The sequence below is a fragment of the Carettochelys insculpta genome, chromosome 7 (genome assembly GCF_033958435.1).
Source record: "Carettochelys insculpta isolate YL-2023 chromosome 7, ASM3395843v1, whole genome shotgun sequence".
NCBI classification, from domain to species: Eukaryota; Metazoa; Chordata; order Testudines; family Carettochelyidae; genus Carettochelys; species Carettochelys insculpta.
The window spans coordinates 46420742-46448186 of record NC_134143.1 but is presented as its reverse complement, the minus strand read 5'-3'; the positions used below and the strand labels follow the sequence as shown (position 1 = coordinate 46448186).

General features: G+C 45.8%; 1 protein-coding gene across 1 annotated transcript in view; it reads left to right on the top strand.

Moving 5' to 3' along the window:
* Positions 1–20206, top strand: part of LRRC27 (leucine rich repeat containing 27) — a 74737-nt gene extending 54531 nt beyond the window's left edge. Inside the window, 3 exon segments of the mRNA XM_075000439.1 lie at positions 6923–7074; positions 16220–16346; positions 18862–20206. Of these exon segments, the coding sequence (XP_074856540.1) occupies positions 6923–7074; positions 16220–16346; positions 18862–19002 (420 nt within the window). The 3' untranslated portion in view covers positions 19003–20206.
* The last annotated feature ends 7239 nt before the right edge of the window (positions 20207–27445 follow it).

Below are 27445 nucleotides of genomic sequence, written 5' to 3'. Positions count from 1 at the left end.
CATAAATGTCCGTGAACTTCCCACGGGCGCCTACCACCGCCTAGAGCATGATGGAGTCATACCCCTTGCGGTTGATGTATCAGCCACCACTGTGGTCCGGGGCCCTGATGGGGATATGCGTCCCGTCGATTACCCTGAAGCACTGGGGGAACCGGAGCATGGTGAAGCCCTCGATGACTGCATTCAGGTCCCCAATATGCACCAGCCACCGCACCAGCACGTGGTTGATGGCCCTCACAACCTGCAGGAGAACGGGAACAGATGCATTCGTGGGCATATGCAAAGGGGTCCCTGCCCCCTTCCCCTTCCACCCTCTCCCTCCCTACTGGGTCCCCCCTGCTGGGGGACCTCTCCGGCAGTGGCCATGTGGTATCCCCTCTGGGGTAGGCCTGCTCACCCTGCCGGCCCTGCCATCTCCAAATCAGCACCTGGGGCCCCCCGAGCCCACTGGCCCCTCCCCTCCCGCTGGTGGGGCAGGGTCTGGGGCTGGGTTTACCTGGAGGATGACGGCCCTGACAGTGGATGTGCCCACCCTGAACTGCTACCCAACGGATTGGTAGCTGTCCAGGGTGGCCAATTTCCATGTGGCGATGGCCATGTACTTTTCTGGGGACAGGGCCAGCCTCATCCAGGTCTCCTGGCGTTGTAGCATGGGGGTGAGCCAGCTGCAGATATTGAGGAAGGTCTCTTTCTTCATCCACAGATTCTGCAGCCAGTGGTCATTGTCCCACTCCCCCTTGATGACCCTGTCCCACCAGTCCATGCCAGTGGCGTGGGTCCAGATGTGCTGGACCAACCAGAGGGCGCCTGGCAGGGGTAGTGGGGGTTCAGGATCCATGGGCCTGGACCTCTGTCTCCACAAGAGGCTGAGGAGGGTGGCCAGGAGGATGGCTAGCCTGTGGGCGAGGGCAAGTCTGCTGTCCTGCAGCTGCTGGGGGGTCCATGCCTGCTGGTTGGCAGGTGCCGGACAGGGACCTGGGTCTGGCTTGCTGGGCACAGACGTGGCTGGCCTCAGCAGCGTTTGCAGGGAGGGGCTGTTTGAGTGGGGGCCTTTAAGGGGCCGTTTGGCCAGCGGCCCCGGAAGGGCTCGCTGGCTTTGCAACCCTGTCCGTGTTGTTTCCTGCCCTGTTATTCCGGAAGAGCGCCAGTGCATGTGTAGATGCGCTCTTCCAGAAGAAGGGGTGGCTCTTTCGGGTTCCAGTTTGATGTGTAGATGCACTCTCCCAGAAAAGGATCTTCCAGAAGAGATCTTCCGAAAGATCATCTTCTGGAAAAAGTGCCATGTGTAGAAACGCCCATAGGAAGCCTCTCCAAGCCAGTGGGGAAAGCTTTATCCCATTGGCTTGGCTTCTCCATGAACAGCAATAGCTAAGTCAGCAGATGAAGTTCTCCTACCAACATGGCACTGTCCACACCAACACTTCTATCAGCATAACATATGTTGCAAAGGGGAGGGGGAGTAGTCACACTACTGAGTAATATTTTATGCGGACATAAGCTGCAGTGGAGTCATAGCCTACATTTCTGCAGCTTTCTGATAGTTATAAATTCTCCTAGTACAGCTGTAGATGCTTGTAACTCTTATGAGCTCTCTCTCTCACACTTATATGTACGGCACTCACATGAGCATCATTAAATATAGGTTGTACTGCACTTACAAGCAAGAAATTACATGACTGTTCCTGATGAATAGTAGTATAAGCCAAAACTTTTTCAACGTCAGTAAAAATTAGAAGAATATTCAAATATAAAACTGAATGTAGAGTTAAAGTTGAAAATGTATAAAATATTTTAGCTTTTTAAAATAAATAATATTAATGAAATCTTATAGACTTTTTAAAACATCAGTAACAGATATTAAAAACTGAGGAATCATACATCATGCTCCAGGCATTCTGAACTAGTGTTATTAAACTGGTTTCAAAATTTGCTGAATTGCACCATGACACCAAGTTGTATTAAATATGCTTAGAATGTTTTCAGAGATTTCCCCCTCATAAAAGTAGTTTATATAGTCCAGAGTGGCATTGCTCATCCAACTCTGGGCTATCAAGTCCAAAATATTTCATTTCAATATATTGCAAATTCACTACCTGTTTAATTCACAGTTTTTCCAAGAGTTTAAAAAACACAAACTACTTAGTGCATTCTAAAAATCCAACTTTAATCTGTCTGCTGTAGAACTCAGTGAAATTCTTGTCTGCATCTTTTCCAGAAAAAAATGCATATTCAGCAACATTTCCCCAATTCGAGTTCGTTTCACCAAATTATTTCTGACGGGGAAAATACTAAACAGAAAACAGTTCTATTCCTGTGTTGCAGTGAGCTTCGACCAAGTATATTGCACAACACATTTTTATGAAAATAAACAAACAACCTGGGTGATTTGAGAGGCCTTCATAAGCAGATATGTTTGCAATAAATCTGGTTTTATCTCAGGCCTTCATACTGAATGTCACTGATTTTGTTCCTTAAGGCAATTACTCACAAGCTGACAGATTTATTTTGCATTATCTGTTTACTTTATAAGGGGCAAGGGCTTTAAAAAAGTACAATCTAATGTCATATTTGAAGGTTATTCTCTATTCTCTTTCATATAGGTTTGAGTAAAGGCTCGCTATGTAGTCCAAAATAACTTCTAGCTGCTGAATCATGGACTTTCCGTATGCCTATGAAGCTGTCATGCTAGTTTTGATAGGGTTACCATATTTGAATTTTCAAAAAGAAGTATACCCCTGAGAGGGAGTGTATCAATATCTACCAACTCACATTGTATTAAGGTGTTATAGTAGATATAGTAATACAATGTGAGTTGGTAGATGCTGATACAGATACACTCCCTCTGAGGGGTATGCTATTTGTTTGACCTTTCAAAAAAAGATGGTAACCCTAGTTTTTTATATTTTGCAACCACACAAACCAGCCCTTTCCTGTGACTCACTAATCATTCTCAATGCATTCCCTGGTACCCCAATGCAGGGGCAGATTCTTTCCTAGCTCAATGAGTAATACGGTCAATTAAAACAGGGAGAGTAGAGGCTGGTGGCTCCCATAAATCCAATGAAGAAGTCAATGTTCAAGGCATATCCAGATTTCAGTGGGGAGTGACATTTTCCATGCAACTCTCCTGATTTCCACATTACTAACAAAGTACTCTCCTCATCACCTCCCATGTCATGTTTTTACTGCAGTCACTTGGCTGCGAAAGGCCCCAAAAGTGGTGTGGCCCCAGCAGACAGAAGGCTGGGCCCAAGACAAAGAGCTGCAGCACAAGGGCAGCTGGAAGCTCATTTGTGCGAACTCTGTTCTCCATCTTGGGGCAATTTTTTTCTTACTTTTGGGGGGTTTGGTGGCCCCTCCATGGTGGGCAGAATTTTTGCCTTCTACACTTTCTGTGGCCATCAAAGGCTTTCTCTAGGTACTGTGCCATGCCAGAAGTAGTGTCTGGTTTTCTCTGGGGAGGATTTTACATGAGGAATCTGTACTAACATTGGGGATTAATATGATAGGAGGTGTGTTCTTAACAGTTCCTCAGAATTGGTATGTATGCTTTTTTTTTTTTGTCAGACTTACTCTCGCTAACATCATATATTAAAACAAGCAAACAAAAAAGCCATTAGCATCAGTGTACTGGTTACAAACATTTAGGTTTAGATTTGCAAGGGGCCCTATGTGTTACAACACTCAATGTTGAAATACATAACTTTTGGGTGCCCTGTCACCTAGTGAAATTCACGGCACCAGGTTAGGTGCCAGACTCTCTGTACCAGGGGTTTCAAACTCAGTTCACCTCAGGTCCAGGGCCAGTCCTCAAATCCTTCTAGTGGGCACCCCTCTCTGGCAGGGCTCTGGCGAGGGGTGTCTCTGCATGTCCCCCCCGCCCCATGCCCCATATCTCCCAGCCCCACTTGCTGGCACACATACACTGCCTCAATGTGTCTCACATCCCCACCTGCACCCTGAGCGATTTAAATCCCCGTGGTGGTGGGGGGGCATACCACTACCTCTAACACAGCACGGCTAGAGCAGCTTCCAGCTGCTAGCACTGAGCCACAGCATGTTTCTGGGATGGGGGGAGGTGTATGCAGAGCAATCCCACCCATTGGACAGTTTGGTGCAGCCACTCCAGACTCTGTAGCAGCTGTCCTAACCATCCTATGAAGAGGGTGGGCCCCCATGCTCAGGTTACCTGGCAGTATGGGTCAGCCCCTCTCTTCCCCACTGCGCTCACTGTGGCGGCTGGAGCCATATGGAAGCATAATTATGCAGTAGCCTGCTCCACTTTACTGCCATCTCTCAAACCAGTCCATGTTGGACTGGGCTGCTCTACTTCCTGCTGTTGCAATGAAGTGGAGTGACTGGGCTGGCCTTGGAAATCACAGCAGAGCAGAGGCTGCTGTATCACTCCTCTTCCCCCTCAGCTCCTGCCAACACAATGAGTGCAGGAGGGCCCTGACCCCTGCTGCCACCCCATGACAGGCCCCCCAGTAATCCCTGAAGTTGCTTTCCTCAGGGCAGGGGGCTTGAGGGAAATGGTGCAATTGTGGGGAGGTGAAGGCATAACAGAGTGTGGGGGAAGGGTACAAACAAACACACACCCACAAGGCTGCAGGGACTCACATACCAGCAGCCATGCATGTGCCAGATTGTGCAACTTCTCAGGTGGCACATGGCCTGCAGGCCGAGTCTGAGACCCCTGCTCTGTACAGTACAATGCACGGAGCCTAAAAAGAGGACTCTCAGAAGCCAGCGTGCAAAGTTAGGAGCCACCTAAAATCCTCAGTTTGACATACCGAGGAGGGTGTGGCCTAACACCCTGTACCCTACCCCAAAGGAACCTGGACACCTAATTTCAAGGTAGAGGGAGGCACCGATCTCTGTTGGCGTTATGGGTGATCTGACTTTGATGCCTTTCCCAAAAAAAATCTAACCACTGGGCTAAGGTCAGTCTTACCTTCCCTCTTTTCAAGTGACTATTGGAAGTCTTTTATGCAAAGTAGAAGAGCTCAAGAAAGACCTGCCCTACAAAATCCTCCTATAGGCTAGCAGTTATAGCACTTCTACAGAAGTGAGTGGTTAAAGTTCAAGTGCCTGGTCTTTAACCAGACAAAGTGGGGATTTGAACCTAGGTCTCCCACATCCTGAGGGAGGGTCTGACTAATGGACAGGAGAGCACAACTACTGTGTTGGCCTTTGTGTAGAGTGACCATTCATCCCATTTTGGGGGGGGGGGGGCAGCCCCATATTTTGAGTGCCAGAAAGGTGTCCTGATTTATTTGAACAAAGGGGCTGATTGCCCTGTATTTGGCACGCTGCTGGCTGACCTTTTCTCCCACCAGCATGCAGGAGCAGCTTCTGGCTGGAGATCACATGGAGAGCATGTACTCACTTGCTCTCCAGCCACACCAAGAGGGAGCCAGCAGGGGGCCCTGCAAAGTTAAGGGTAGGTTGGAACCTGAGGGCTGACTGCTGGAGTTGGGAGCCATACCAGTACAGCTGCTGCCAGGTTCCCAGCTCCCCACACCTTGAGGGAGCTGGAGGAGCACCAGCGCAGCTGCCACTTCCTTCCCAGCTCCCCAAGGCATGGGGAGCTGGGAGGACACCAGCATGGCTTCTGCCTGGCTCCCGGCTCCCTGTGACTCAGGGGAACCGGGAGTCAGATCAGCATGGCTGCTACCCGGCTCCTGACTCCCCGCTCCTCTGGGAAGTCAGGAGCACATCAGTGAAGCTGCTGCCCCATTCCCAGCACCCTGAGGCATGGGGCAGCTGAGGGGGTCCCCCAGGGCAGCAGCCCTTGGCAGATGCAGCAGGGGAGCCGCTCCCCCCTCCCCTCCCAGCCCCGTCCCATATTTGGGTAGGAAGGTATGGTTACCTTACTTTTGTGTGGATAGAAATGCTAATGGATCAGGTCTATAAGTGAGCTGGGAGTGGGGAACACAAGGTTTGTGAATCCCAGTGTGGCTTATGCACTGACCAGCTTGGCAAAGCAGGATGAAAGCATCTGTATGCATGCTCATGAACAGATAGGTGTGAAGAGGACCTTATTGTTAGAAACTTAAGTGCCTAGAAGTTAGGCAACTACATGGTTAACAGGCAGTTGAATGGTGGTTTTGTAAATGTTAGTGGTGCCTTAGTGTTGGAATTAGGCACTTAAAGTGGCAGGTAAGTGCATAAATCCCTCTTGCAAATCTAGACCATTGGGTGAAATCCAGGTCCTCCTGAAGTCAATGGGCATTTGACCTCACTGAGGTCAATGGGCATTTGACCTCACTGAGGTCAATGGCAAAAGCTCCCATTTGTTTCAGTGGGACTATAATTTCACCCAGAACATCTAAAACAGTGATACTCAGACCTCAGACGTTCAGGAGCCAAATTAGGAAAATTTGCATTGCACACATGGGATTTGGGCATAACATGAAATTGCTTTACAGTGAGAGTTGGATGTCTAACTGCCTTTTGTGCCTTTGAAAATCCCCTCTGCAATAATTTAATTTCCTTATCATAGGCAAAAAAATAAAGGTGCATAATGGAAGATGTTCTAATGAAACCTTTCCTGATTCTTGGTGTGCTGAACACTGTAGATAACCTCTTCTTGTAGTAACTGAATAAGCTTCATAATAAATTAAAAGAGGAATAAATATGTGTAGAAAGTCTCCACAATATTAAATCAATTCTGAGGATTTTATAGCAACCTTCACTATCAAGCATATTGTTTATAAGAAAGAATTTGTTGCAGTTTTGGTTTCTCCAGTAACCACCAACCACTCAACAAAAAAACTTAACCATTTTAAAAACATTTGTAGAAAGGCGAAGCTGTGGTGGTCACTGCGCATGATTTTAAACATAGTTTTCTTCCAACACTGATTGATGATGACTTTGTATTAAATGTACCAGTCCCATATTAAGTTGTACTTTTTTGTAGATAACAAAAAGTGCGCCGTATGCTACTGATAACATCAATTATCATAATACAAGAGAAGGAGGTGAAAACCTAAAGAAATGTACCCCTGAAAAGAGTGAACATGTGAGAAGAATGTTGAAAATAAATTCTGTAAGAGATGCTGAAGCTGCAAGGTTAGTACAAAATACTATAACATTTAAAATGTGTTCTTAGGTAACATTTTGGAGGGACATCCTTTTGTTTTATTAGTGTGAAGGTATAAATAGATCGCTTTGATGTTCCATATAACAAAATCTTCCCTCATCTTTTAGAACAAAATAAATCTGCATACTACTTTCTAAATAGCTGACTGGTTTATTAAAAGAACAGCTATTTTCTCTTCACAACTGGATCTGAGTCTAAGCTGCATCCATTTCAGTATCCATTTTGGAATTCTTCATGTATAGTGCAACTGCAAGAGCATATTGTCATAATAATATTGCACTAAAGGGCTCCTCTACACTTTCAGCTGGTGCAGCTACGTTGCTGAAACATGTAGTGAAGATGCAGACTATGCAACTGGGGATGTACTCCACCTCCCTAAAATGCAGTAGCTAGGATCATTGCAGAAGCCTGCCTGTCAACATAACACTGGTTACAATTAGCACCTTACCTTGGTATCACTAAGTTGTGAAAAATCCACACCCTGACCAATATGGTTATGTCCACACAAATCCTTGAATAGACAAAGCCTAATGCACTTAGCTCCCTGCATGTCAAGGCAATGAATGTGGGTCAGAGAACTGGCAGGAACTGAACATAAGTGAATAGTAACAGAGAGGAAGCTGTGCTAGTCTATACACTATCAAAACAAAAAGCAGTCAAGTAGCACTTTAAAGACTAGCAAAATGGTTTATTAGGTGAGCTTTCGTAGGACAGACCCACTTCTTCAGACCATAGCCAGATCAGTCTGTTCTGGTTTGGCTATGGTCTGAAGAAGTGGGTCTGTCCCACAAAAGCTCACCTAATAAACCATTTTGCTAGTCTTTAAAGTGCTACTTGACTGCTTTTTGTTTTGAACGTAAGTGGTCATTGTTGTCTGACATCTAGGCTGAAAGGATCCCAACTAACTTTTAGCCAAATCTCAAAAATTTCAGCTCGGAGTTTGCATGCTTATCTGAATTACTTTGGTCTACAAATGAGATGGGAAAATCTCTTAAAAACACAGCCATTCTTGCAGGTGTAACAGAAGTTTCTAGTTCTACTCCAGCCCTAAACCACTGATGAGTGAGAAAATTAAAACAAACCCCAAATTTAAGCTATTTTTTTGATATAGAAAAATCAGGTTCATGTTTGGAAACAATTATTTTATTAATTTTTAATTTACTTCCATCCAATTAAAAATAGAAGGGATGCTGTCACACTCCAGGTTTGTGCATTTAGCTATTATGAACTGTAACTTCTGGTATGCAGTAAAACATGAGAATTAACTTGCCTGAAGTTCATAACTATGTTATCACTATTGTGCAGTCTGTCATCCTTACTGATATCTACTATTCTCAGGGAAAAACTGACAAAGAGATTTACCTAAATGCATAACTTGTGTTACCACCTTTGATTGCAAATAAATGTTTGTACTCTGGAGTAATGAGGAAAGGACATGGTTATAGTTACTATAGTTACATCCTGAAACAACTGTTCATTCAATCAAATGTAAGGAGTGGACAAAGTAAGAAAACCTACAACATATGTTTGCTCAATAATTATTAATATTTAAATCCTATTCTTGCATGCTTTTTGTACTAAACTTTTACAGGTCATTTTAAGTAATTTCTTTCTGTGGGACTGAGTTGTAACATTCCTCTCACGTGCAAGCTGTTACCACTTTGTTTGGCAGTTGCGGGCAGTACTTTGAATTTGGAATGCATTCTGTGCGTGCTGTACATTTTCTCAACTGCTCCAATTGGTCAGAGTTCAGTAGCAGCTTCCAATGTTTCTTTCACATTCCTCCTGCAATGTTTCATTAAACTTCACTTGCTGCTGTCAGGCCAGCTGCTTCTGCCTTTTCCTCCCAGCCCATCTTCACATATGTGTGTTTTGGGAACATGGATGTTTCTTTGCAGGCTCCACCCTCCCTCACTACTGGAAGCCTTCAAGAAAATTCAGTTTCTCTTACTATTTACTACTCTACCTTTGGAGCTCAGGCCTTCTGTGTTCAGGCAGTTTATGCTGCCTTCTCTTGGAGCAATATCTCATGAAATGTTAATTAACTCCCAGGAGACAGTTGAACTATGTATATATTCTAATGTGCCCTTATAATAAAACAAAGAAACAATAAAATAAAGAAACTAGTGTCAGTTTCATGGCAGACGTAAAAATAAGCTCCAAAAGCATTGAATTTCTATGCGTTCAAAAGCCTTTAGTTCTTTAATCTTCATGTAAAAGTTTTTCAAAATAGTTTTAATTATACCAGTTGAACCTTTCTAGTCCAGCATTCTCTCATCTGGCAGAATCCGTAATCTGGCATGATTTTAATTAGCCAGACAACCACTTACCATGGGTGTGACTAAGTTTCCCATAGTCCCATAAAGTTTGTTTAGAGTCACCAGCCCTGGCTCTCAGTGTTCTGTGCTGTTATTTAGCTGTAATTTACCCCTAAATGTATTCTCAGAGTCCAGTAAGCAGCGGAAGTGTTGGTAATGCTGCTAGACAATATGACCTCCCATTGTTCTTCAAAGTCTATCATTCAGCACTGGTTGGGTCCCCAGGGTGCCAGACTAGAGAGGTTCAACTTGTATACAGTTACTGTATACACCAAAAACTACATTGCCACACCAAGCACTCAGTAAGTATAAATTATGATGCAGCTTTCCACTACATAGTCCCATACTTTTCCCCCCATGTAACTCCTCCCTCATTTGGTGCACAGAATGGGCAGTGCTCACTAAATGATCACGTAATTAATAATTTGTTTTATCCTTGGTGTACTTGGTCCCACATCTTATCTATTGCACGCTTTTCAAACCCTGCTCCCAAAAACAGAATTACCAGGTTTCTCATGGGTGGTTATTCAGTGCTCATCACAATATTATTTCATTGCTTCACAAACCTAAATTAATTTATTTTCACAATGCCACTGTGAGGTGAAGTGGTATTATTAGTCCTATTTAATAGACAGAAAACTGAATCAAAATGCCCACTAATTTTGGGGGTCCAATCTGAGGCACCTACAACCTGATTTTCCAGAGTATGTAGCATTCTGTAGCACCATAGGAGGGTGAGAGGGAGGCCAGTCAAGGCAAGGGTTAAACAAGGCCTGTTAGGCCAATCAGCCCCACCCCAGTTCACTTGCGGCAAGTGTCAGGCCTGGAGGGGTTTAAAGAGAGGGAAGCCAGCTCAGTTTGAGGCTGAGCAGCAAAGAGGCAGGAGCTGGCTCTGAGGTAGGAGGCCCCAGGCTAGAGCTGCCACCCAGTTACCGCTGGAGGAACCAGTGAGCCTTCCCAGGGACCCCCTGTCCTGCCAAAAGGGGGAACTAGATTCTTGGGGCCATGCTGCAAACTCAACCCCTAGATGCTTGGGTGGGGGCTGTGGACCCACCCAGTAGGCCCTGGCCAAGGGGCCTAGCCATTAAGCCAGCCGGGCCCAGGTACGAACCGCTCACACGTGGTGGAGAATGTGGGCATAGTCCTGGCCCTGCGGAAGGGTCATCCTGCTGTGCCAGCCATAGACCCAGCAAGTGCGAACCACTGAAGCAATGGAGCCCCTGCTGAAGTGGATGTTGGAGCAACAGGCCAACCAGTAGCAGCAGGAGCAACAGCAGCAGCAGCTGCTCCAACAGATGGCTCAGCAACAGCAGCTACAAATTGGGGAATTAGCAACCCACCAGCAACAGCTGATGCAGCAGGTAACTTCCCTGATACAATCCCGATCCCAGGATGGGCCACCGGCACTGGCACCAATCAAACTCGGAAATATGGGCCCGGAAGATGACCCAGAGGCATTCTTGGAGACCTCTGAGCAGGTGGCCACCGTAGCCCAGTGGGCCCGAGGGCAGTGGGCGGCCATCATGGCACCTTACTTGATGGGTTGATCAGACTGCCTGTCGGACACTGGATGCGGTAGCTGCCCAGGACTATGCCCAGGTCAAGGCAGCAATCCTGGATGCTCTGGATATCTTGGAAGAGACTTTCCACCAGTGCTTCTGTGAGGAAGTATGGGCCCCAGGAGCCCGACCTCGCCTCATCGCCCACAAGCTGGGGATGCCTGCTGGAGGTGGTTGAAGCCCGAAACAGAGTCCATGGTGCAGGTAGCTGAGCTGGTCCTGCTTGAACTGCTCACCCAGTTCACCTCTGGGGGAACGGTTCACCTTTGGGGGAAGGGAATGGGTGATGAAGAACCATCTGGAAGATATGACGGCAGCCATCCAGTTGATGGAGAATTATCTAGCGGCCAAGACCCTGGGGATGACTCCCTCTGTAGCCCCCAGGTCAGTCAGAGGCACCACAGCACAAGGGACGGAGGGGGCCAGGAGTCACAAGGCCAGGGTGGGCCCCGGCATCTGCTGCTCCTTCCTGGGCCCTGAAAGACTCGGAGTTACTGGGCTAACCTTGGGCTTCAACCCCTGAGCCAACCCATCAGCTCCCCCTTAGGGAACCCAGCTGCCTCTTGGACAAGGTAACAGCAACCCCACTCATGCCCCAGCCTGGAGATCTGATTCCACATCCATCCCTGCCATGGGCCCCTCGAGGAGACACCCCTCAAAAGGCCACCCCGGAACAGGACTCCTGCTTCACATGTGGGGGCAGTGGGCACTGGTCCTGAGACTGCCCATACATGGAGTGTAATTTTGGGTGCACCCCTAAAACCCTGCCAAGCTGACTGTCCCAGCGTTTGTCAAGGGGACAGAGACAATTGGGCCGATCGACTCGGGGTGTGCCCAGACCCTGGTTCGGCAAGCGCTCATGCCTGATGTAGGGCCTCCCCAAGGCACCATCAGGCTGCAGTGTGTCCATGGGGATGTGAAGGCCTATCCCTACATCCGGGTGACCCTACGGGTGGGAAGGCATGAAGAACCAGTGGTGGTTGGCCTGGCCCCAGCTCTTGCCTGTCTGGTAATACTGGGTGGAGACTGGGGACATTTTCATGAATTACTAGCAGGACTTGGGAAGCCTTCAGCTAGTGAGTGGCAACCCCAGCCATTGAGCAAGGGAAAGGCAGGGAATGCAAATCTGGCTGGAGTAGGGGAGGTGGCAGACCCAGGGGAAGGGACTTCCCAGGGGCCAGCCCCAGCCCAGGTGGACCCAAGCCCCCATCAACTGGAGAGGGAGCCACCCCCACTGCCTGAATCTACAGTCCTCGCATGGCCCTCGGACTCTGGGGGGGAGCAGCGGGCAGGTGAAACACTGAACCGCTCATATGATCAGGCGGCAGTAGTGAATGGGGAGAGCACCGGAGCCCATCCAGGGGGACACTTCCCCCATTTTGAAAGCCAGGGAGACCTTCTCTACTGCGTGGAGAAGGACCCGCGGACCATAGAGGTGCAGCATCAGTTCCTGGTCCCCCGGCCATATTGGAGAGAGGTCGTGCAGTTTGCCCACACCATCCCCATGGCAGGACACCCGGGGAGAGACAAGACCCTGGCCCAGATCCTAGCCCACTTCTTTTGGCCTGAGGTTGCAGACTTCTGTGCCTCCTGCCCAGAGTGCCAGCTCATAGCCCCTCAGTCCATGGAAAAGGCCCCATTAGATCCCCTCCCACGCATGAGTATACCCTTTGAGCAGATTGGTGTCAATATAGTTGGCCACCTGGAGAAGAGTGCCGCTGGGTACCAGTTCATCCTCATTGTTATTGATTATGCAACTCGGTACCCAGAAGCCATGCTGCTTTGCTCCATGAGTGCCAAGAGGGTGGCAACTGAGCTCATGAACATCTTTGCTCGGGTTGGGGTCCCACGGAAGATCCTAACGGATCAAGGGACAAACTTTACGTCCCAAACAGTGCAACAACTTTGCCGGCTGCTAAAGATCAAGACCCTCCGAACGTCCGTCCACCACCCCCAGACCGATGGACTAGCAGAATGCTTCAATCAGACTTTGAAGGCCATGCTCCACAAATTTGTGCTGATGGATGCATGTTGCTGGGATCAGCTCTTCCCCGCCCTCATGTGTGCAGTTCGGGAGGTGCCCCAGGCCTCCACAGGATTTTCACCCTTTGAACTCCTGTATGGGAGCCAGCTGTGGGGGATTCTGGACCTAGGAAGAGAGATGTGGGAGGAACAGCCCTCACAAAGCAATAATGTGGTGCAATATGTGCTCAACCTATGTGAGGAGCTTGATGCTCTAGGGGCATTTGCCCAAGGGAACCTCCTCCAGGCACAGCAGGCCCAGGAGGCAACTTACAACAAACAGGCCAGACTCTGGGAGTTTCAGCTGGGGCATCGAGTGCTACTGCTACTGCCAATTACCGACTCTAAGTTCTTCGCCCGCTGGCAGGGCTCTTACGAGATCATCCGGTGGGTGGGCCCAGTGAACTATGAGGTAGACCAGCCGGATAAGTATAAGGGGTGGCAGAACTACCATGTAAATCTCTTAAAGCCCTGGAAGGCACAGGAAGGGCTACTAATCACACCCTACCCACCAGACCCAGAACTCAGGCCCCAGGCAGCAGAGGTGGCAAACCCTGGGGAGGTACAGATTGGGCCCAACCTTACCCTGGAGCAGAGACTTCAGGCCCAGGAGATAGTGGCCAACTTTTCCTCGGTCTTTTCAATGAAACCCAGTCAAACTCACCTGGCTGTCCACCATATCCAGACCAAACCCAGGGTTAAGGTCTGAGAAATGCCTCGACCCCTTCCCCAGAAGTTGATGGAGGTAGTCAAGCAAGAACTGTAGTTGATGCTAGTGCTGGGAGTAATCGAGGAATGTTTCAGTGACTGGAAAAATCCCCTAGTCCTAGTGCCCAAACTGGACGGGAGCACACAGTTTTGCATTGACTTCTGGAAGTCAAATGCCATATCCAAATTCGATGCCTACCCAATGCCCTGCGTAGATGAGTTGCTCAATTGGCTTGGGGAAGCCGAATACATCACTACCCTCAACTTAACAAAGGGCTATTAGCAAATCCCCCTCACACCTGAGTCCAAGGAGAAGATGGTGTTCTCCACTCCCTTTGGACTCTTCCAGTTCTGAACCATGCCCTTTGGGCTGCACGGTTCGATTATCCTTCGGGCTGCAGCTATGTTCCAGTGCCTAATGGACCAGTTTCTACATCCCCATCGCCAATACACTACAGCATATTTGGACAATATAGTGATCTACAGCCGCGATTGGCAGACCCACCTACAACATGTGCCTGCCGTACTGCAGTCCCTCCAGGAAGCAGGCCTGACGGCGAATCCAGCAAAATACCACCTCGGAAGGGATGAGACCACTTACTTAGGGTACACCTTGGGGAAGGGGATGGTACACCCCCTAGAGGGGAAGGTCCAAGCCCTCCAGCAGTACGCCCCTCCATCCTCGAAGAGACAGGTGTGCTAGTTCCTGGGGTTAGCAGGGTATTACCACCGCTTCATCACGGGCTTCTCCTCCATCGCGGCCCCTCTTACTGACCTCCTCAGGAAAGAGGTTCCCAACCGTGTTCCACCAGCTTGTGAGGAAACTTTCCAGGCCCTAAGGACCCAGCTCTGCTGAGAAGTGGTCCTGTATAGCCCCGACTTCTCAAAAGAGTTCCTGTTACAAACGGATGCCTCAGCTGTCAGGGTGGAAGTGGTGCTCTCCCAAATTGTGGGAGGCAAGGAGCACCTGATTCTTTGTGTGAGCTGTAAGCTCTTCCCAAGGGAAAAGGCCTACTCAGTAATAGAGAAAGAGGCCTTAGCAGTCAAATGGGCCATAGCCTCGCTCCAATACTACCTCCTGGGCAGACACTTTACCCTCATCACCACCGCACCCCCCTGCACTGGCTACAGGTGATGAGAGACAAACCCCAGAATCATGAGGTGGTGCCTCTCCCTCCAACCCTTCTCCTTCCAGATCCAGCATCGTGCAGGAAAGGATCGTGCAAATGCGGACTTTTTTTCCCAGGGAGAAGGAACATAGTTGGGGGAGGGGCAGACCCCTGTGCAAGTCCTGAAGCAGGGGATGTGTAGGTGTGTGAGAGGGAGGCCAGGCAAGGCAGGGGTTAAACAAGGCCTGTTAGCCCAATCAGCCCCTCCCCGGGTCACCTGCGGCCAGTGTGAGGCCTGGAGGGGTATAAGAGGAGGAAAGCCAGCTCAGTTTGAGGCTGAGCAGCAAAGAGGCAGGAGCTGGCTCTGAGGTAGGAGGCCCCAGGCCAGAGCTGCCACCTGGTTAATGCAGCCCAGAACCATCCCACAGGTACTGAGGGGAGCGGGGAGCCCCTCCCCAGGGAACCCCTCTCCTGCCAAAAGGGGGAACTAGATTCTTGGGACAATGCCCCAAACTCAACCCCTAGATGCTTGAGTGGGGGCTGCAGACTCACCCAACAGGCTCTGGCCAGGGGGCCTAGCCACCAGGCCACCCAGGCCCAGGTGCGAACCGCTCACAAGCACTTTTGTGTGCTCCAAGTATGGCTCCTTATAACTTCATTTGCAGCTCTCAGTGATTAGAAAATCGGTTCCAAGGCCTCAATCTGGGCACCCAGAAAGTGACAAACACAAAGTTATAGGCCACCTCTGAAAAGTTTGGTTTGAGAGGGTTGACAACCGTTACATAGGAACTCTGTGTCCAAGAGAAATTCGTTTCTCTAGTGCAGCATTCTGCTGCTTGAACTATGAAACCTCCCTTTCTATTCCTGAAATCCTTTACTTCATTCACTACTCACTTTCTAACTTCTGCAACAAATGAGACAGGGCTTCTACAGACAGCAGCCTACATAACCCTGATTCATCCTCAGAGCACCTTCCAGCCTATGTGCTGAATGTGTCCTTTGGAAAAAATAGGTATGTGACTATGCAATTGAAGATTATAATATAATGCATTTGCACATATAACCTACACACCTCATGGGCTTGGTTCACGATCGCATGTGAGGTAGTGGCACAGAGACCATTCACTGAAAGAAACAATAAATCTCCTCCACAGCCTTAGCTATTTGCCAACTGGTTTTTCATTCATGCTGTAGAGGCTCATGCACTAAGCTCCGGAGGTCCCAGGTTCAGTGGCATCACCAACAATTCCATAATAAGCAATAGAAAGAGAACGGAACTTTTGTTTTCGTTCCCCTTCATTACGTTTATATGTAGCAACAGTCCAAAACTCGATTGGAAGTGTGAAAGTTCATTGAATATAAAAAAAGTGAAAAACAATTCTTATGCTGTTTATTCAGACTCTCCAGAGAAAAAGAGTTGGAACAACGCCTCAGACAGCATACACAAATGATGAAAGAAAGAAGAAAAACATCAAAAGGGACACCCCAAGAGGAAATGCAGAGAGCAAAACAAGACATTGAAACTGTAAGCATTTTAACTCCCTTTGACAGACAGTGACCTCCACTGAATTCAGCCATTGAGTTGATTTGATCTTTCATGAATTTGATCAGATCTTCAGGTATTTTGTTAAAAATACTAATTTCATATTTGACTTTGGTCACTTTACACTAAGATTATTATTACAAATTGAGTGATTGTGTATATAAAGCTGCTACCATGAACATGCAGAGCCTTATTAGCATAGTGGCAACCACACACGATTCGAAAATGCTGCTTTCAAATCGTGGGCCGCCCATGTAGACGGGGCCTTCCGAATGGCCCCCCCAGACTTTGAAAACCCCTTCTTCCTAAAACCAAATGGGAGGAAAGGGCTTTTGAAGTCCAGAAGGTCCTTTCGAAAGGCCCCTGTCTACATGAGAACACAGATGCTAGTATGCCAATGAGGCACTGCATATTCATGGTAGTGCCTCATGAGCATCTTCCCAACTCACTCATAACCATGCCCCTTCTGAAAGGAAGGAGCTAGTGTAGACGTAGCCTTAATGATATTGCAGCTTTATATAGACAAGCACTCAGTTATGTAATAATAATCCTAGTGTCAAGTGACCAAAGTCAAACATGAAATTAGTATTCTTAACAAAAATACCTGAAGATCTGATTAAATTCATGAAAAATCAAACCAATCCAATGGCTGAATTAAGTGGAGGTCACTAACGGTGAAGCTAAAATCTTGAACAAGATAGAGGAAAGAATCCTAGAAAGACAAAATAAGTGGTAAAAGAGTGAATTCAATTACAAATGATGTTGAATTATAATATTATAAGAACTACTATGTGTTGTGCAGATGTATAGATGAAATCCAAAATTTGCAGAAATTGGAAGCACCAGCTAAAATACAGACTTTTACAGGTTGCACCTCCCTAGTCTGGCAGGTCAGGACCTGACCGCTCCCAAACAAAAGAATTTGCTGGGCTAGGCTAAGACCCTTGCCACTGGCCCCCAAGCCTGCAGCAGGCACCCTGCCTCAGTGTCTCCATGCTCACTGCCACAGGGCTCTGACTGGCTCTCCTTGCTGCAGAGTTGCCACTCAGCTCTCTTGCCAGCATCATCTGTGGTCCTGCTGGGCTAGGGATGTTGCTGGAACAGAGACTCCTGGTTTTAGGAGGGGCAGCCTTTATTTAGAGATCTAAGGAAGTGGCTTGATTGTCAAAAATGCTGAGTATGCAGCTCTCCCATTAAAATTAATTTATTTATGAAATTGCATTGTTTCAAGATTATTAAATTTTATTTCAGTCTATACATATAAAAATGTTATACAGCCAAGTTTGGCAGAAAAATATTTTGATTTCTTTTCCTTCCTACCACCACTCTGTAACAATGAAACAAAGTTATGTGATTGGTTAGGTAATGCCATTTTAGCCAAAATCAGAATGAGAGTTTTATTATAAAATAGGCCTCCATTTTGCACTTAGGCTACTGTATTTGAAACATTGTTTTCTGTATTCAGTAAAATCCAGCAGTTCCAAATCAATTCTTTAGCCAATGACCAATTCTGCAACTGCAGGCTAGGTGAACCCAGACTATTTATTTGTTCATTGACATAAGGGATTGCTATCTGCTAATTAAGACCATTTTCTAAGGTCTCACACACAGTTAGGATTTTTAAAAGATTTTGATAAGATTTTTAAGAAGAATTTTTGGCAATAGACTGCCAAGATACCAATCTTGCAAAGATTTATGCATGTGCTTCACTGTTAGCTTTGTGTAGAATGTAGACTAAGTGTAGATTAATTCCTTGCAAAGTGAGAATCTAAGAATTTGTGAAACCCACAGATCATTGCACCATATAAATATTATCCAGTTTATTGCACTTTGTAAAATTCCAGACATGTTTAACAAAAGGGAAGCAAATGTTATTGAAAAGTGAAGTATTGTCTTTAAAGAATGAAAAACTTTATGAAGATCTATAATATCTACCATGAATTTCCTCCAAAATTCAAGATTTACTAGAATTTAAGGATTAATATATTTTAATTAATAGACATAGATATGAATCTTTTTTTTTATGTTGGTAAAGGAATAAATGTATGTATCAGTGTGAGGGTTGGAATACCCAGAAATATGTTCATTATTAACAGTCCTAGTTTCTATGTGTGTTTATGCAAAATTGCCTGTGTACATTATGGCACCCACTTTGCACATGCAAAAACCTGTGTGTGCGCCTTTGAAATAATCTAGCACAAGCACTATTTAAACTTTAGAACGTACATCAGCAAATCCATGTTTAATGTTTGTGATTGCAAATGTACTATTGTCACACAATCCCTTTTTAAAGTGTGTACACAGGTTTTCTATCCTGTGTAGGTGCATGTTTGTATATATGCAATTTTGCATGCGCACAAATGGAAGATGTTTACACCTACTGCTGAAGACCTAGCTTGATAAACCTCTGCAATTCTTTCTTTTAGTAATGATATAATATAAATCAGACAATAAACTGCGCTTTTTAACCTTTCCTGATGATTTTGTTTTATTCTAGGCTGAAAAGCTTCAGGCTGAACTAGCACAAGTAAAACAAGAACTTCTGCAGGAGTATCGGTTTACTGCCTTCACAGGCGAGCCTGTACCTGATTCACCAAGAATGCAGCCTCATAATATCTTTTCTACCATGAAATTTTAATTGCCTAAAATTCTTAAAAGAATGTTTGACTCGCAGTTTCCATCTGCATCAGAAAGCTGCTTTTCAGAAGGCTTTGAAAGTGTTGCTTTTATAACCTATCCTTGTTGATGGTGTTTAACAAAGTTTTTGAATTAGAATGATAATAAATCATTGTCTTTCCATTCAGCTAGCATAATTTCAGTGGATTTAGAGTTTCATGGTTATAAAATGTTTTGTTTTATATTGTTTCTTTTTGACCATCTTAAGATCCCTTTGTGCAATTTTTACTCAAGCAACCCTCTGCCGAAATATACTTCACTTGACATTTTGCTGAGGTAAGAATAGTAGAATGTGTCCGTTACATTGTACGTTGTTTGAGGCAAGAAACTTTTCTTATTTGTATGTTTATTAATTTAAGGTACAATGGCTACCTACAGTACTATATAAATTAATAAGGTAAGAAGTGTGTCCCCAACTATGCGCTATATCTAAAGTTGCAGTTGTGTCAGGGGTGTCTGCTCACATAGGTTACGTCTATACTACCAGATAAATTTGATGTTATTAAATTAAGTTTTATAATGCTGGGTTTTATAAATTTGATTTTGAGTATCCTTCACACACAGTGGAGTTAGTGCTGCCACGTTAGAGTTGCCAAACACTGACTGTTGCTGCAGTGCATTGTGGGGAGCTATCCTACAGTTCCCCCAGCCCCGCATTCTGCACCCTCCCCCCGGCCTCTGCTGCACCGCCACTGTTGGCAGCGCTCACGCTGTTGCCTGATTCCCGGATCCCTGCAGCATGGGGAAACCAGGAAACTGGCCAGCGCTGCTGCGTCTGGCTCAGGGGAGCCAGGTGCAGCAGGAAGCCAGGTGCTGTGCTGATCAGTTTCCCAGCTCCCATGAGTGGCGGGCAGCAGAGAGCCAAGTACAGAAGCACTTACAGTTTCTTGGCTCCCTGCCACTTGCAGGAGCCGGCAAACTGACCAGGGCTGCTGCGCTGGTCAGTTTCCTGGATCCCGTTAGTGGTGGGCAGCTGGGAGCCAGGTGCAACAGTGCCAGTCAGTCTCCGGTGACTATTGAATTCGATTCAAAGACTTGCACTTCCACACTAGCCTTCATTCAAACTGTTAAATTTGAACTTGATGCTACACCCACCCAATTCCGACGATATTACGCTATTGATATTAGTGCTCCCTAAATCGAGCTAATGGTATTTACAGTGAAGACAGTCACTTGGTACAATTGAGCTGTCCATCTTAAATTCAAATTTATCTCATAGTGTGGACAGACATAGCCACCACATTAGTAACTGCTGAAGTGTGGCTCTGCTATCCAATGATAGCCTGGACACTAGAAATACATTTTTTTTTAATTTTTCCTTTGATGAATAAAATATGTAAGTATTTTATTTTTACCTCTCTCCTTCCCCTCGGTGGCATTACTTTCTGTCTCCAGCCTTATGATACAGCCTTTGGATTCTGTTTACCTTCAGTGGGAGCTGACAGCTCCAAAAGTTGATCAGCTGCAGCTGGAGGGAATCTGCTGCATGCTACCCTCTAGTGTGTGAGGGAGATACAAATGCTGGCAAGGCAAGTGAACCAGTGAAGGAAGCAGGAAAAGGAGAAGTGATGGGGATATACTGTTACAGCTGCTGCCTCTCTCCCCTTCCCCCGCGTAAGCTGAACGAGTGGACAGGAGCTAGGAAAGGACTGGAGGAAAGATAGCTAACAGCACTTTGGATCTAGAAATAGGAAGCCAAGAGCACTCCTGTCGGGGAAGAGAGGACAAGCAAACAAGTTAGCTGTAGACAGGTGAAGAAGAAGAGAGCAGGCCCAAAGTCAATCTGTTTTGAAGGGACCTGTTACCAAACAGTTCTCTCCCCAGTCTCCCAGCCCTTGTGTCTGTAGTGCCCCAGAAAAATTCCTCTGAGTAGCTCCTGGCTTTGTCATGATTTGGAACATCCTGCTAGTGAAGGGGAAGCAGGGGCAGATTATCTCAGGCTGCTGCTAATTGCCTTCAGAGCTGTCATCCTCTTAAATCTGACCCCTTCTATATCAGGCAGCAGCCAGGAAGTGGGGCCTTCCAAGGGAGAGAAAGAGAAAAGGTAATATTAAAACACTTTAAACCAAATCACTACAGTGTGACATCAACTTGATGGGAGTGTTACTCCATTGACATCTGTGGAGATAACTGGTTATAAAACTGGAGTAATGCACTGGTGTATGGCGACCTTTTACTTTTCCTTTCAAAGCAAAATCCCCATTATTTATTGTACTAATGCCAAGGAGTCTCTTACATGTAAGAAAGTCTTTAGTGCTTAAAATAGTGCTACTGGCCCTTTACTATCATGAGAGCCCCAGAAGGAAACAGAGAATAATTTCTGAACATAGTGTCTGATATTTCATTTTATATATTGAAATACAAGTCATCCCTCCCTGTCTGTTCTTTGTCTTCTTCCCTCTCGACCTCCTCTCCTTGTTTCTAATGTCATTTGTCTTTCAGCTGTCAGCTACACTCCATGTCTTTCTGGGTTTTTTCACCCTTCTCTGTCTTGATAGGGTAAATTTAAACCTTCCCTGAATTGCAAATGTTTGTGATTATCATTTGATCACCTTCAACTGGGGCACAATCAGGTAATGAAACTTCTCTTTGGTGTCAGGAAGGTGTGCTGGGTGGGAAGAGATGAATTCATGACTGGGGTGAAGGAAGGGTTCCTGTGCAGAAAATGAGGTAGAAACAAATGGGGTGTACAATGGGCATGGTGACTGGTTGGCCTGGGGACTCAAGCCACCGGACCCTCCCTTTCTGTACCCACGAGACCCCACCCAACCCCACTGTGGTCACTGGCTCCTTCCCCACACTCCCATTGTGGCTGCTGGCTGACTTCTGCCCGTGGCTATTGTGCCCCCCACCCTGGAGCAGCAGTTTGCTGAGCATTGTAGCTGCTAGCCCCTGCCCTACATTCCCAACCTTTCTGGCCGCAGGGTGCCAGGAAATATGGGCTGTACTGCTAGTCTCGGACCTCGACCACCCCCTCCAGCCACTAGTCCCATCCCTGGGTTACGGCAGACTGCTGCATGCAAGTAGGAGGGTGATTAACCTGAGGCCGTGTATGGACTGGACCATCCCATCTGTCTGGGTAGGCAATGCCTTCCCTTGCCTTCATTACCGGCTGCCCGTGGGGTATCCTGTAGAGGAATTTCTGTACTGGGGAAGAGGATGCAGAGAGGAAAGAGTTGCTAGGAAACAGAATCCAGGAGTGACTGGTACTGCTGGCACTTCAGACTATATGGCCCAGTTTGATCATATCTTAATGTGTTACTGAATATGTACAGTTTTACACAGTCTTATTTTGGAATCAAAATATTGATTTAATACCTAGTCAGTCACGTTCTGCTCTCATACAGGTATACAGTTCAGAATAACTCCCTCATTTTCAACAGGAATGTCTCTGCATTGGGACTGCTGAAACTGAGATTACAGTTGGGTCAATTTTTTTCTTGTGACTTCTAACACTGTAAAATGTTGTTTAATCAGACTAGTCGCTGTTTCCGTATATACTAAATATGTAGCACTGTGTATTTATCTATTAAAAATGTTAACATTTTAGAGAAAATATAAAGCACTTGTACACTGATCATTTAAATATAGAGATCATATAAAGTCAACAACTTTATTTTTACCTAAGTACTAGTTATTTTTAATTCAAGAATATTAATATGTTGCTCTAAATACATTTAGTTTGTCCTGTAATTCTAAATGATATTGCCTAAGTAAATTGCATCAGTGTGTTTTAAAAAAAAAAAAAAAAAAAAAAAAAGATGAGGAGGTTGAGTCTGACCAGATTATTTAAAAGCCTCATTTAGGCTATGTCTACACTAGCCCAAAACTTTGAAATGGCCTGCAAATACATATTCAGCGCCTCATTAGCACGCCAGCAGCCGCACCACTTCAAAATTGCCGCAGCTCATCCAGACAGGGCTTCTTTTCGAAAGAACCCCAGCAACTTCGAAATCCCCTTGTTCCTATATGCTGTTAGGAATAAGGGGATTTCGAAGTTGCTGGGTCCTTTCAAAAAGGAGCCCCGTCTGCATGAGCCATGTCAATTTTGAAGTGCTGCAGCTGCCGGCATGCTAATGAGGCACTGAATATGTATTTCAGCGCTTCATTAGTAAACTTCGAAATAGCCATTTGCATGGCCATTTCGAAGTTTTGGGCTTGTGTAGACACAGCCTTACTGTTGTAGAAAATCTTCATTGGAAGCTGTTTTGCTCAGTACAGTGTATTCTTGCCTCTGCAATCAGTCGCTATTTTGGCTAGTGTGAAGGTGGGAAAAGGCTGCAGCTCTACCATAATTACATCTTTTTCTGCCTTCTCTGAGGATATGAGCATCAGTTGTGTCACTGGCCACTGCCTAATCTAACACCAGCACTCCCCTGCCACACAGGGCAAACTAAGAAACTTCTTATGCCCTCTTTCTACTCTGCAGTCCTATTTCACACCAACATTAGAGGCCAAATGTGTCTTGTTTGTCTATTTTTTTAACAAAAATGTCACCAATCTGTGGTCAACTGCACTGATGAAGATTCAGTGTAAGAATGTCTAGATTGCTGAAGACCGTCAGCAAAAGATACGCTAAATGTGCAGTGCATTTGTGTATCTTTTGCCAACAGTTCTGGCCGGAGAGGCTTTTCCAACATTTGGCCTGTCCACATGGGTCCAAATGCCAGGAAAAACACCCTCTGGTGAGACATCCTTTCTTCCTCGTGGAACAAGATATACAGAGATGTCGACAGAATGCTCCCAACTGGCAGATCTCTTCTGAGAGATCTGCAGTCTGGACACACACTCTGATGACAAAACTTCTGTTGACAGAAGCCTGTAGTCTAGACATAGCCTGAGGCTGCTTCTACACTCACCCCATCCCTTTGGAGCGGGGAGGGTAATGAGGCAACTCGAAGCAGGCTAATGAGGTGCTAATGTGCACATTCAGTGCCTCATTAGCATAATGGTGACTGCGCAAATTTTGAAATACAGACTTCGAATTGCAGATTGACAGTGCAGATGGGGGCAGCTTCAAAATAAACACCCCATTTCAACATTGCCTTATTTCAATCTAGTTTTGTGGGAGTAAGGGAATGTCAAAGCCCGGCACTTATTTCAAAGCTGCCCCCATCTGCACTGTCAATCTGCAATTCGAAGTCTGCACTTTGAAATTCGTGTGGCTGCCATTATGCTAATGAGGTGCTGAATATGCATATTAGCACCTTATTTGCCTGCTTCGAATTGCCTTATTACCATGCCATCTCCAACAGGAGGGGGCGAGTGTAGAAGCAGCTTAAGTCAAGTCCACAGAGTTGCTTTGAATTTACATGAGTAAAACTGAGAGTAGAAGTTATTTTGTTGTTACTGTTTGTTTGAAAGTTTGGATTCTCCCAAAAGGGGACATAATAAAATATCCTACTTGAACTTTAAGTTTCCTGTGCATCCAATTTCAGTGATAAAACATCAGTATTGTTTAATTTATAGTGTGTTTTTACTTTTATTGTCCTAGGAATTATGTAAATGTCAAGCTTTGTAAGCCGACTTCCAGTGAACGTGGAATGTCCTGCTTCCAATGATTCTTCAGAAAGTTGTTTACTTTCTGCAGCTCAGTCTGGATTTCACTGTCCTTGATCATGTCAAAATTCTTCTGTTTTCACATTGTTCTCAATGTCTTTTCAAGGTTTTGAAGAGTAACAGAAAAGTCAAGGCTGATGATCTTAAATCTGTAAACTGTTCTTTAGGTACCATGGTTACCACATAAAGTGGTTCCCACACGAAATACTTACCAGGTCAGTGCAATTATATTTTTCATCTTTAATTTGTGCAGTTGAGCATAGCCAAGAGGAGTTACGCACCGTACTCAAGCAGTGAAGGGAAACACTCGCTACTTTATCTGAGCAAGTGTCTATGTGAAATCAACCTTAAACTTTAAAAAATAAACATTCACAGCCTAATCCTGGCACTCCTCAGTGCAGCAAAGCTCTCACTGCCTTCAAAGAAACATTATTAGCATACTTTCAACTGTGTAGATTAGCTCCAAATGTGACCTTGAATAAACCCATTAAAGGTATACCAATATTTGTAAATGGTGATCAGAAGCATAAAACAATAGATCAGACAAGTCTTTAATGGATACTTGTCACAATTTAGAAAAAAAAATTGAACTGAAAATACAGTAAACGCTCGATTTAATGGTCCCTGAATAATAGACTTCGGATAGAGTGGATGCTGTCTGCCAGCCCTCCCGCCCGCCCCACCAAATAAATGCTGGAGATTCACCAGAGCCATCACCGAGGCTGGAGGAGCTGCCGGAGTTGCTGGGGCCGCCAGGGCCGGAGAAGCTTGCAGGGAGGGGGACTGCAGCAGGGCCCAAGAGCTCTCCTCCCCTCAGTCCCATGTGCATGGAGCATGTCAGCACCTGGATGCCACTGCCTACAATGGTGCTGCGCAGCAGCCATTGTGTTGGAGGCTGCTGGCAGGCTGAAGGCAGCCACACTTCATCTTTGTGCGGGCGTCTCAGAGCCAGAGACTGAAGGAACCGCAGTGCTGTGAGCTGCAGGAGGTGGAAGGAGCCAGGCTGGCATTCAGCTCCCTTCCTGGTAATGGGGAAAGGGAGATGGAGGTGTGAGGGGAAGAATGGGGCACGAGGGGGGAAAAAGAAGGAGGGAGCAGAGGACAGGAGTGAGTGATGGGCTGGGAAGGTCAGTGCATCATACAGTATAACCATTCGGATTTAACGGACTTCTGGCATTAATGGACACCCCTTCCTCCCTATAAATCAGTTAAGTCAAGGGTTTACTGTGACTGACTTATGACAGTGTAGAGTTTGATTAACATCAAGTGTGGGGGTGAACTGCCCTTTAAGAAGTTCTTGGTCATATGCAACATGCAGCTGCAAGTTATCATGGGAGACAGGAAGCCCAGCATTCCAAGTCTGGCTCTTTCACAAACTTGCTGTGTTACGTTGCAGCAATTTCTCTCTGTAGGTAGAACTGTGCTTGTCTACCATAAGGATATGGGAAGGATAAATAAATGTTTCTATTCTTTCAATATGTAACTGCATATAGAAATTATTACTAGTAGATTGTACAGAGATAAAGTGATTGACAAATTTGGTTTGGGGGAAAGTTTCTCTTTAGGGCACATTTAAGAAAAGAAACTTGCTTTGTCTTTTGTTTGGTTGCTTCCCCTCCCCCTTCTTAGAAGCACTGAGCCAGGATCATATATTAGGGGCAAAATGACATATCTCATATGATCTAGCTCTTGCATTTGCAGGTGGGCTGGTGTAAGCAGGCTTTAGGCCTTCTTGCCTTGTATGTGATGTGCAGCTAAAAAGGCTTTAAAAGTTATTAAAGACAGTTGTGTCTTGCATAGTTCTTTTCTGGATCAATAACTCTGATTAATGGGAGGCAGAGACTCAGCAGTGTTTTTCATTTGATTTTGAACAAATATAAATGAGATTATTTATTACTGCTTGGGTTCCATTTGTATCTTCCCTGACATTTTCTGCTTAAAGAGAAGTGCTGAAATGAATTCATATTCTCCTGTTCCCCTTTCGGGAGTTCCAAATCTCCGAGGGAGATGGTGGGAACGATGTGCTAAGCCCAAGATGAATAATGTTCTGTCTTTGTACTGGCAGCAGAAAGTTGTCGGCTCAGGCAGTGAGGATGGTTAACAGAAATGCAGTTTGGTGCATTAAAAGTCATTTTTGGCTTGTAGGTCATTCCTACAAATTGAAAAATGCTCATTTCTGGAGATACAGCAGAATAGTAATCACACTTCTGACAGAAGCTAGAAGCAGGTGTGCTACCACCCCTTCTAGCTCAGGGTTCAGCAAACTCTGTCACAGGTGCCAAGACTGGCATGTGCATGAGCCATTTTTCATTGGCACACATGGCAGCTCAGCCCTGCTCCTCCTCCCCCATGGAGCCGCAAGCTTGCTCAAACCTGTGCTGCCTGTGGATTAACAAAAGAGCAGCTAATGCTACCAACCACCACCTCAGTGGTAAAGGTCTGCATCTTAATTCATTTATTAATGAAGCTGTTGTAAATAGGACTGTTAGTGACCTGGACCATACATAAAGGTCAAAAGGTCAAATTTCAGTACTCTGGTTCGGAAAGGTTGCTGACCCCTATTCTAGCTTGAGGTAGTTTCCATCATATATAGGGTTTACAGTTCAGTTCAGCACCCCCCAGTCTACAGATGGTTCCAGATCCCCTGACTCTCACAGAGATTAACATGTATTTTGGGAACCAGACTATACTACATGTCACTTCCAAGATCTTTTATGAATGTGGGTGAAACAAGCAATTATCTATTCATTAAATTTCTCTTATTTTTACCACATTTAATCTTACCTATAGTATTCCCATTGTCATTTTTCTGTAAGTGTCAGGTATTATTCTGTTTCTTAACAAAT